At 41.7% G+C, this 11,903-nt stretch overlaps 1 protein-coding gene across 1 annotated transcript; it reads right to left on the bottom strand.

The window, feature by feature from the left end:
- Nucleotides 1–2,462: 2,462 nt before the first annotated feature.
- Nucleotides 2,463–11,838, bottom strand: KCTD9 (potassium channel tetramerization domain containing 9). Its single transcript, XM_084499335.1, has 12 exons — nucleotides 11,742–11,838; nucleotides 9,982–10,103; nucleotides 9,271–9,314; nucleotides 9,002–9,098; nucleotides 8,446–8,504; nucleotides 7,872–8,000; nucleotides 7,179–7,246; nucleotides 6,981–7,076; nucleotides 6,398–6,547; nucleotides 5,914–6,019; nucleotides 5,517–5,650; nucleotides 2,463–4,736 (listed from the first exon to the last, which is right to left on the bottom strand). The coding sequence occupies exons 1-12, from the start codon at nucleotides 11,787–11,789 to the stop codon at nucleotides 4,620–4,622; spliced, it is 1,170 nt and encodes a 389-aa protein (XP_084355461.1). The 5' UTR covers nucleotides 11,790–11,838; the 3' UTR covers nucleotides 2,463–4,619.
- Between the last annotated feature and the right edge of the window lie 65 nt (nucleotides 11,839–11,903).

Below are 11,903 nucleotides of genomic sequence, written 5' to 3'. Positions count from 1 at the left end.
AAATCTGACATTCAGATCTAGCTGGCTGTGATTGCCCCATGGAAAACAGTCGTTCCTTTCAGTAGCTCCTAAATATATATACTTCTTTTAAGTAAAATCTCTTTGAATTTGATGTGTGTGCCTTACAGGAGTTGAAATGGATGAGGAATTCAGTTTAGTCTCTGTATATCAGACCTGAAGGAAACGGACCTGTGGTGCATAAACAGGAGCCTAAGATTGCACAAGCGCACAGAGCATTTTGCATGCTCCTTTAAAAGTCCCCCTCCTTAATGTTTGAATTAAAATACCTTCATATTCTTTGCTCTATAAAGTGCAAAGCAGTACTACACTGATCAAATAGACACATTTATTCGATTGGAAATATGGGGAAGGGACCCTCTCTGTTGCAAGATGGGATCTTCCTTGAATAGGACTCCCCAGGCACTTTATTTTATATGTATACATATACATTATATAATATATATAATATATATATTTATACATGTATATATATAATATAAATGTACACACGTGTGTGACTGTATACATTGCAATACTTTGGCATTTTTGGCTCTTGAAACTCTATGCACTGCAGTTTTATAAAGTTGGTAGCCATTTGCATTCAGCACTTAAATTCAGTAATTTTAACTGCAGAAATCTTTTTTTATTTATTTTTTAATCCACCTGGCTGCTATTCGGACTTGCTGTGCACTGTTTTGTGTGCAATTGAGTGTATCACGTTTCGCAATCTTCAAACATCCTCTCTTCCTGCCCCCACAACCTCTTTGAGATTAATGGATTAAATGTAATTTAGTAAGTAAATAATGTGAGGAGGGTTTAGTGACTTCAGCAAAGAGTAATTCTTCCTGCTCTAATGCACACACGCAGCACGAGTAGCCAGCATTTAGCTTCAGCTGATGAGCTGATCAAGCTGCGAAAATTGTTTCTATGGGGGAAAGGTTACCTTAGTGTGGGCACAGCACTTGAAAAGGGAGATTTTCCTTTAACTGTTTTAAGAGTATTCCCTTTTCTGATCAGCCTAGCAACAATTAAGGTTATTTCAAATTAAACGTAAGATTTTGCACATCCTGAAGGATGGCATTTAAAGAGGGGAGCCCAGTAACTGCTTAGCACCTCTTATTAACCTATCAATTAAAGCTAAATCTAACAAGAGTCTGCTTTTAATATTTTTCAGCAGCTGTATTTCACAGGAGGTTTCCTATAGCTGCAGAGCTGCCCTCCCGAAGCACATCGGAAGGAGCACCAGGAGTTGCACTGGCAAGTGAGCTGTTCTCATGTCTTCTGCTCAACTCCAGACCACAGCCACACGTTATATAAAGGAGGTGGGAGGTTAGGAAAAAGAGTTCAGCTGGTTTTGTTTGCCCACAAATAGTTTTACAGCCCTGCGTAATGGAAACCAACAAACAAAACTGATTCTGGCAGAGGCAGAGCCTGAATGGGGACTGCTCCAAGGGCTGGGAGTGCTTCGCTCTGGCTTTGTCAGGTGGGTGCCAGCTTCATGCTGGCAAAAGAAATCAAAGTGTGGAGTTGGGGCTAGCGTGTGACCTCTCTTTAGTTTTTGGACGCTGGAAAATAGGGTTGACACAGCCTTCAGAAGAGCTCCCAGACCTTCACATGCACGAGTTTTCTGGTTTGTGAAGGGAAGTGTGAAAGTCTGTCACTGCAGTTAAGTGCCCATGTGGAAGGCTAGGACTTGCCTGGACAATCTCGGTTTTCTGGGTTTGTGAATTCTCGTTCCAAGAATCAAGACTTCTTCTATCAGAAGTGCTGGAAAGGTGTTTCTGAACCTATTTAGATACTAACAGGCCTAAGACACTCACAAGTTTTGGCATTTGTAACCCAAAGAAGTGTGCTGTAGCTGAGAAACTGCACTTAGAATGGCACTTTTCCAAATTTTGCTCTCAGGGTGATTTGCAACACCCGTACAGATGCCTTGTATTTGTGTTGTCACTGTTGTACTGTGTAGGTTATTAGACTGAAACTGTGAGCCCTTTATAGGCCGAAGTCAAGCAGTTTTGTTTTTTCATCCAGAAATGCTTTAGCACTTCCTTATTAAAGTAACACAGCGGAGCTGCTTTTACTGTGTGATGATAATCTCTGATGTGGGAAGTGGGCCTTAAGTAGCATACATACCTATGGAAATTGTGGTTAATGACTTCTGATTCCAGCTATTTTATTAAACAAATATGATGGGTGGGGACAAAGCAGATGAATGACAAGTTAAAAAAATGAAAAGAGACATGGGAAAAGTTCTCAGAGTGCATTGGAAACTGCAGCAGTCCTCCCCAAGGGCTCATGAAAGGTGAAAATCAACTTCAGCTGCACTAGTTTTAGATTTGTATACAAGGAACTATCAAATTTAAATTTTGGCATCTTTTATATCTTATCTTTCCAAGTTAGAGTCATGTAAGGTTGAGTTTATGTTGTGTGGTTGTTTTTTTTAAATAAAGACCAAGACACACTTATATTTCACACTTTTATTAATGCAATTTAAATTAGGCTGGAACCTTTAATTACTGAATATGCCACTTTGGGCTATTCATACAGCTTTGTTGTAGCAAAAGAGGTACCTTAAATTCATCTGTGAATGAATGATGCCACATGCTGTGATTATTTAAAACATAGTGCTTCAGTGAAAGTTCAAATATATTTTATACACAGTGATTATGAAAATATATTTTTTCCATACAATATTTTACTTCTGCTAGCTAGAAAATAAGATAAAGAAAAATAATTCATTTATTTCTCTAGCCCTAGGAATCTTCTTCTGCAACATACACATCACTCAAAGGAAGCGATGAGGTGGGAGACAGGACTCCAAAATCAAAGTATTTCCCTACAGCTGTATTTCACCAAGGCTATAGCGTTGTCCTAGAGACAGCTCAAGAAGCCAGGAAATCCAGAAGGAAAAGAAATCCTAATTCCAAACCACATGGCTGTAGGATTTTGAGTCCTGGAAGTTCATGTAATATGCCTGAGTCAACCCAACTTGAAAATAAGGGAGAATCTTGCACTTCTCCCCAAACAAATCATAAACCTTTCCATAAACTAACCTTTATAGATTGACGGCAAAGCAGCATTTTCATAGCAACTACTGAGACAGTATGACTTCTGTTCAGAGGACAGCAAATCTGCACCTAAAAGGCAACACACTGAAGTAACTGCAACTCAAACCACTGCTAACAGTATTCCATTCTTTAAGTTTTAGGATACATTTGTTCTTAGCTTCCAGTAACGGCTGCATTTCCTTAAATTCAATGTTAGTTGTAACTTTGGGGTATTTTAAGTAAGCATCTGAGGTATGAGTTCTTGATGCACCTTTTTTTTTTTTTTGGTATAGTTTCTTCATGTGCTTTTTGATTGTATAGAAAATAAATGTTTTGTTAGATGAGAACTAGATTGATACTACAGCAGAAACAGCTTATTAAACGAAGTGCACCACCACTTAAAGAAATGCTGAGAGGCTTTCTGCACTGCAGAAGTCATAGTTCCATATTTGCTCACAGGTAAAGCAGTTGTGGAAAGGGCGCTTTGCCCCATGCAAGAGGCTTTTACAGCCACTTCAAGCAGGCCCAAAGTGGTATATTAAGATCTGGCTGGGGAAAGGATTATGCTCATGCTTTCAAGGATTCAGTGTACAATAGTATTTGCATAGTACATTGAGGCGAAAGGGGTGCCATTTATTCATATACTGGAGTCACGACAGGGGAGAAAGGAGTAAGTGCTGTGGCCCCAATGCCTATCTCTACTTTGGTGAGAGTGGATTGTATTTTCTTACACACATTTAAGTTCCCACAAAGAATGAAACATCGACAGGTACTCCAGGTTGGGAGTGGATAGGACAATTAAAAGCAACAGCATGTTTCTTAGCAGCTGTGATTGATAGTGCAATTTTATACTAACACAGAAAGGATTAAGAAAGCCATACAACTTCTGATGGGGGCGTTTTTGTTATAACTCGATCTGCTGCATATACAGATCCCTTCAGTGGAAGGCTTCCACAGCACATTTTAGATGATGATAAAGCTGTTCAATACCTGAATTCTAACTACTACAAGGCAATACGTTACCTATGATGACAGTTAACTACTGTTTTCACCCCGAAAGAAAAGAGTACCTGAAAACAGCCTGTGGACATTGTCTAAACCACATCAGTCATTTAATACACTGTGCATGAATGAAGAAACTAACTGTAAATACACTAACTGTAATAACTGTAAACCTGAACTTCGTTGCTACTATACATGAATAACATTTTCTATTCATATTGCAGCTACAGATTTAATAAATAGAATTGCATATATTGTGCTTTATAAATTAAAACGCATTCCAAAGTGAGGCAATGCTAAACAACGAATCTTTAAAAAAAAAAAAAAAACAAAACACAAACATTCTGGTCCTAGAACCAGCCCCCTTCCTCACTCTGTTCAGAGGCAGAAACAGTACCTGTTTCTACCTCTTCAGTTAAAGCTCCCTCCCCAAAAAGTGATCAAAGAGTTTACTTAGGCACTACTGCAAATATAAGTCATCTAATAACCATTACTTCTAACTTAACAAGGGGAGGAGGTGAAGAAAGTCACAAATGTTCTGATTCCTTCCTCTTCAGCGTATTCTCTTCCCTATCTGACGCTCTGAGACATGTGCAAAGGTGTCAGCATCTCTTCAAAAATAGCTCCTTTTACATTAGATCCCCTCAAATTAGCTTCTTGTAGATCACAACCTGAAAGATCACAATTCTAAAGAACAAAAGAAAGATTAAGTATTAGTTGAATATGTACAGAACTTTGATCCAAACCTTAACTGTATTTATACAGAAGCCATGTCCACTTTAATTTTAACTTCCTTTAGTGTATCACTCTAGTGTAGTTTGAGTTATTTCTTTTAAAAAAGTGGTTGCTTCTCATAGTAGGAACTGGATTTATTTTTAAGTTGTTAGACTTACACTCTTTACATCAAATTACCTTCCAGGAACTGCTCGTTAAGCAATGGTAGAAGAAAGCTGCCTCTCGAGATCTCATCATATACTGCACTGAATGCTTTTCTAGAACTTGAGGAAGAACTGCTACTGTACATAGCTTGAAACGAGCCAGTTTGTCTTTCTACAGCAACAGTGAGAGGAGTGTACAGTGTGCCAACAGTTGGGTAAGATTCCATTATTACTCTACAAATGACATACCAGGAGAAAATACAAACAGAACATGCACCTGCACTTCTCCTCAGTGTTGGCATGACCTCACACTAAGAGTTAAGTTTAGCAGTATTTCCAGGCTTCACTTTGGAGAAGATGCAAGCCATTCCAGTGGCTTTGAGACACTGCAAATCCAAGTCTTCAAAACACAACTTCCATACTGAGGCAAGAATGAAATCGGATTTTCTAGATGATCCATATCTCACTAAGACTAATGAAAAGACTACTACATTCTGTCTAGTATGGAGGTAGAGAATCAGCCAAAAGCCAACAATTCCCCAAATTTTATCAGTTGTCTATTTAGTATATAGAATTAACAATAACTCACTTCCAAATCAGTTCCTGCCAAAGTTGCTCCTCTAAGATTACAGTTTTTTAGTTTTGCGTTTTTCAGTGTTGCCACTCTGAGATTAATTCCTGTCATTTGACTGCCTTCCATGTCAACACCTTTCAGGTTAGCACCTAGAATGCAAAAAAAAAAAAAAAAAAAGTCATTTTTACCAAGAAGAAGAGTCAGAAACGCAGCAACTCCAGAAAGATGCTTGCTCAGAGCCATGTAAATTGATAGAGGTCAAGGCAGAACTTGGAGTTTAATAGTTGCATACTCAGTCCTGCATAAATGGCCTCTTCTCATGTAAGGATGCATTGCACAAACTACGGCTGAATCTGTCATATGGAACTTAAAACACATGTGGTTCAGTTTCCAAACAGGCAGAACTCCTTACCTTCCAAATTAGCTTTAAGGCCTGATGGATCTTCAAAATTGCACCCTTTTAGAGATGCTCCTTCTGCATTGGAACACAGCATCTTTACCCCTTGGAGGTTTGCACACTGATGGAGATAAATGCATCGATGAGATTCATGAACAATGCCAAAAATGGTCACCTTATAGTCTTAATTTCTGTTTAGGAAGTTAGTCTATTAAAGTACAACAGCCTTGTTACTGTGAGACAGTGTGAAAACTTGCCATAATATTACTTCATCGTCAGGAAGGCAGGTTGTCTCCTCTTCCCTACAGAGGGGTAGGATTTTTTTTTTAATATTTTTTTTTTTAACCTATTAAGATAGATTATTTCAAAAGCTTAGAAGCTAACTAGAATATCAGAAATACTGAAGAACTATGTTTTACATCTATCTGCTTGTTTCCCCTTTCCTTAAAATAAAGGAATGATATCCCAGACTTTCCAAGACATAACAATTCTTACTTACATCGAGCACCGATCCAGAGAGGTCAGCTCTTTCAAGATTGGCACAGCATAAGTTGGCATGCGCTAGGTTGCAACGGCTTAGGTTGGCCATCTTGAAGTTTATATAGCGAAGATCTAGTCGTGAAAGATCTGCTCCACTGAAATTGAGACCCTAAAAACAAAAACCCCCAAAATTACAGAAAATGAGGTGCAGCTCAGACCACAAGAAGTTGTTAAAAGACTCACACACAGATATATGTACACACAGACATACACAACAGGACCACCTATTCTATTACATAAGACTAATGCAAATGCAAAGCTCTAAAGCATTGGCTTAGGGTATTCAAGCCCATCTTACAGTTACGTAGAACAACTTAAATTGTTCCTCAAGGAAACCTTCAACCTCAAGAAGGAAAGTGGTCCAAACAGAGCATTCAGATTTCCTATTACAGTCACTCTGCCACAGCTTGGACTCAAAATTCAATTAAAAAGAGAAGGTGGGGAACCATTTGAACTTTGTGTTATTTATCACATGGTGCTGCAGGATATTTCACCACCTGACACCAACACCACAGAACGAGACAAAGTCTGCATTTTCGTACCTGACATCGCAGCTCAGACTTGGTTGGGGTTGCCAGCAGGAATCGCACAAACTCTTTTCGAGATATAGGAGAATGATCCTCTGCTGGCTGTGAATTCTGTTGAGAGAATTGTTTAAGAGCTAATACAGATAGGACTAAGTTATATATTGCCTGGAAGAACAGGAGATGCACGTTCATGTATAAAAGCAAGCAACTTACCTTAATAGCTATTTCTAGGTGCTCAATTAGTGAATCGATACCGAAAAACCTGGCTTCTTCCAAAACACCTAACAAAACAAAGCAGTACTTGTTAATTACAAGGAGCCATTAAACAAGATACCACTCTTCCCTTACTGTCCAAGCAGCACACAGCCACACCAACAACAGACCAGAAACTTTGCTAATCCATCCTTAGTATTGGAAGAGCATCAGTTCCGTCTAATTTCCCCACTTGTTAGAACTCTATTATTTTAGCTACACTAAAAGAGAAACAGATCACTTGCTGAAGTTGAAGGAATCTCTAACAAATGCATGAACTAGTAAAACTGTCAGCCACACACAGTATGCTACATATAAGCAGACAGAGGAAAAGCGAGCTTGCTTGTGCTAAAAGGAAAAAATGAATCAGAGAGGATGTTTCCAACACCAGCATTAAGTTAAAGATATCAAATCCAAGATTATGGCCAGATATTAATTAAGTATGGAATGTTTAATCCTCTCAAGGTAAGCTTAAACAATTTCTTAAACCAAAGGTGTGGAACTGTACTCCTCGAGAGTAAAGTCACCATAGAAAAATCCCAAACATTTAGATAATCATATAAAAAGTGCCAGTGATTTCATCATGTTTACCAGAGGGCATAGTTTGACTTTAAAGAGTAATAATTGAGGAGATGCCATCCAGGTAATACTTACCTAGCAAATTGATGCCATCATTTACAATGAGCTGTCCGTGACGCAAATAGTTCAATATTGGCTCAAAATACTCTGGACTGCGGTCAATTAGGAATGCTCCTCTATGATCTTGCTTATTTCCCCAAGCATCTGTTTCCACAAAACACATATCATTAAGTTTGATATATTAATAGAAAAGCATTTGCTTCAGTTTCAGATTGTTACTGCCAAGGGGGTACTTTCCAGTTGCAAGGGTGTTTTTTTAGAGAAAAGGAAGGAAAGTAACAGTGAGGGGACAATATCCCCTTACCTCTAACTCTCTCCTGCTATAAATAACTAAAGCATATTTCACCACATGCATAAGAACCATTGCTAGAATAAAAGCAACATTAAGATTTTACTCTGCCCCTGCTTTGTACAGTGTTTGCCCATTGATCCTGGTGACAAAACATCAAGACACAACAAAAAGAGGAAAATCTAAAATAAAAATAAAAAGACCCCAAACATATGAACAAGAGCTTCAACTTGACAGTGCCTTTTACCTACTCTGCTAATTTGTTAGCTTAAAAGGTGAATTTTATTTTAAGACACTAACCTTTATCTTTAAACATGTGGGCCAACATACTGTCAGGTTCTTTATTCACCAAAGTGCTCCTAGAAAATAAAGGCAGTGCAATTTTACTTTTACAGTGGAAAGTTTAGCTGAAGAAACACACTTGCTGGTTGCAGTGTATTTCCTGCCTTTGGCAGCTTGAGGGTAGTAATGGTGTGCAATATAAATTCCAACAGCTACAACACTAAACTGATTTAATTTCATACAGTGCAATAACAAAATACATTTCTGACCTCAAAGGTATCTCAAACGTATTTTAAATACAAAGCACTTAGTTATCTGAAATATTCCAGGGATAAATCCAGGCCCGTTCAGGCTTTCTGCCAGTTTTACCACACATGTAAACTGTTGAATTATTGCAAAACTGCAGTAGCAAATGCCTAATACCAAAAAAGCTGCAGAAGTCAAAGGCCTCCTACTAAACAGTCAATGATTTTTGTAGCTCTTTCTCAAGAGCATCCAGAGCCTCACCACCTAAGCCAGCTGCTGTAACCACTGAAATCAAGTCCTTCAGAAGCCAAACTAGTCCCATTTTTACCGTGTCGTGGTGAAGTATCGGCCTCCAACATTGAGTGTTAACCAGTCTGTGTGCGACCCAGTTAGTTCCTCGTGAGGTCTCGCATCAGTCTGAGGATCTACACAGGTGAGAACACAACAATTATTAGAAAAATGGTGACTATTTCAAAACCCTTCATGTGATAACAGATATCTTCTGAAAACTGCAGAAAATTATTTTTTTAAATTCACCTAAAGCAAACCAAACCCTCTTTCCATTAAAGAGGTCAAACAAGAATTACAGAGACTCACCAATGAATGGTTCCCCTTCACAGACAAACAGAACATCGTCATCCCTGAAAGAAGGAAGAGAAAGATAAGAAAAAAAAGATTAAGCATAGATCTTTTTTCATCTAAATGACAGTAAGACCCCTTCCTGATCACTTTCAGATAAATGATACCCAGTGGCCATTAATTAGAACTTCAGTATCTGATTTTTGTCCTGATTTTGCAGGTTCCTGGGGACTGCAGTACTGTCAACTTCACTAGAGATGCTACCAATAGATATCTGTATCCATCAGGTAGGGATCACTTTTGTTACTCAACAAGTTTAATTTTACAAGAGTTACTTTTCTCCCCACTCTGGGTGGATTATACCAAACCAAAACAATGCTACAGTTTGTCTCCTTTTCAAAAAAAAAAAAAACAACAAAAAACTCATCCCATTGCTGAAAGAACAGTGGGACTTTGCTAGTGCATTCATTGCACCCTGAATCAACACAGAGGGATGTTAAAAGGCATAAAATGCAGCTCGTGTCAAATTCTGATTCACCAAAATAGAAACGCTTTGAAGTTCCACAGAGAGCATTATTTTGCCTGGAGGTGAAAGCACCTTTGAGGATACTGGCTGGAAATGGTGAGATCTGTTTTGACAGAAAGCTCTTGTTATTGATTAAGGTCAGAGCACTGACAGGCTATTAAGTCTCTTAGTCCATGATTTGAGTTTTACTGGATAAACCTTACCTAATCAATGCGATGTCATCAATGAGTCCGCCTTTTCCATTGTAAACACTGGTCGCCTTTATTCCCAGCTTATTACTAGCCACAGACAGCAAATCTGACAAAGTGCCGTACACGGCCACGACCTGGGGAGGAGAGAGGCAGCTGGAGACCCCCTTTTGCCCAGCTCTGCCCTTTCAGGGCCCTCACCCCCTTCCGACAGGGGAAGGAAGGTGTTCCCATGCTAGTTGTGTGCAGGTTGGGCTCAACCTGCACTGTGATGACTCAGGAGACATTACTACCACGTAGCTTTTAAAGAAACCAGCAAAATTTCACAGAATCATTAAGGTTGGAGAAGACCTCCAAGATCACCTGGTCTAACCATCCCCCTACCACCACTGTCACCACTAAACCACGTCCCCAAGCACCAGCCCCAACCTTTCCTTGAACACCCCCAGGGATGGTGATGCCACCACCTCCCTGGGCAACCCGTCCCAGTGCCTGACTGCTCTTTCTGAGCAGAAATGTCTCCTCATTTCCAACCTAAACCTCCCCTGGCACAACCAGAGGCCATTCCTTCTGGTCCTGTCACAGTTACCTGTGAGAAAAGGCCGACCCCCAGCTCCCCACAGCTTCCTTTCAGGTACCCGTAGGGAGCAATGAGGTCCCCCTGAGCCTCCTCTTCCCCAGACCAAACACCCCAGTTCCCTCAGCTGCTCCTCACAGCCCTTGTGCTCCAGGCCCTTCGCTGCCCTTCTCTGGACACACTCCAGCACCTCCACATCCTTGTGTCAAGGACCCAGCACAGCACTGCAGGCGCAGCCATTCTGTGGCAGGTAGAGCAGCTTCCCCCCTCTACCAGCAGGACCTTAGAGTTCTTCTCCAACCCCAGTTACTCCCTGGTACCTCGACTCCCTTATTCCAAGGTGCCTTACTCCATAGTTTCCTGACCCCTTGGCTCTCTTATTCCATAAATCCCTGGCTCCTTGGTCCCTTATTCCCTGGTTCCTTGGCTGCCTTATCCCCTGGCTCCTTGGTCCCTTATTCCACAGTTCCCTGGCTTCCTGACTCCCTTATTCCATGGTTCCCAGGCTCCTTGGCTCTCTTATTCCATAGATCCCTGGCTCCTTGGTCCCTTATTCCCTGATTCCCTGACTGCCTTATTCTCTGGCTGCCTTACTCCGTGGTTCCCTGGCACCTTGGTCCCTTATTCCCTGGTCCCCTGGCTTCCTGACTCCTTTATTCCCTGGCTCTTTGGTTCCTTGGCTGCCTTATTCCCTGGCTCCCTTACTCCATGGTTCCCTGGCTCCTTGGCTCCTTTATTCCATAGATCCCTGGCTCCTTGGTCCCTTATTCCCTGGTTCCTTGGCTGCCTTATCCCCTGGTTCCCTGGCTCTTTGGCTCCCTTATCCCCTAGCTCCTTGGCTCCCTTATTCCATAGTTCCCTGGCTCCCTGACTCCCTTATTCCCTGGTTCCTTGACTGCCTTACTCCGTGGTTCCCTGGCACCTTGGTCCCTTATTCCCTGGTCCCCTGGCTTCCTGACTCCCTTATTCCCTGGCTCCTTGGCTCCCTTATTCCATAAATCCCTGGCTCCCTGACTCCCTTACTCCACAGTCCCCTGGCTCCTCGGTCCCCTGGCTCCCCCTGGCTCCCCACGGCCCCCCAGTCCTCTATCCCCTGGCTCCCTGCAGCCACAGTTCCCTGGTCCCCTGACCCCATGGCTCCCTGCCTCCTCAGCCCCTCATCCCCCCGGCCCGCTGCCCGCCCCCCCCCCGGCCGCACCTTCCCGTTCCGGGGGCTGCCGTTGACGAACAGCGTCACCCGCCGCATGCCGCCCGCCCGCTCCTCCCGCTGCACGAACCCGGAAGCGCGGCGCCCGAGCGACAGCGGCCGCGCCCAATCGGCGCCCCGCCCCGCCCCGCCCGACGGCCAATAGGAGAAGGG

Source organism: Aythya ferina, assembly GCF_964211825.1.
Source record: "Aythya ferina genome assembly, chromosome: 27".
Taxonomy (NCBI): domain Eukaryota; kingdom Metazoa; phylum Chordata; class Aves; order Anseriformes; family Anatidae; genus Aythya; species Aythya ferina.
Note: the sequence above shows the minus strand (reverse complement) of the source record. Positions and strands in the feature narration are given on the sequence as shown.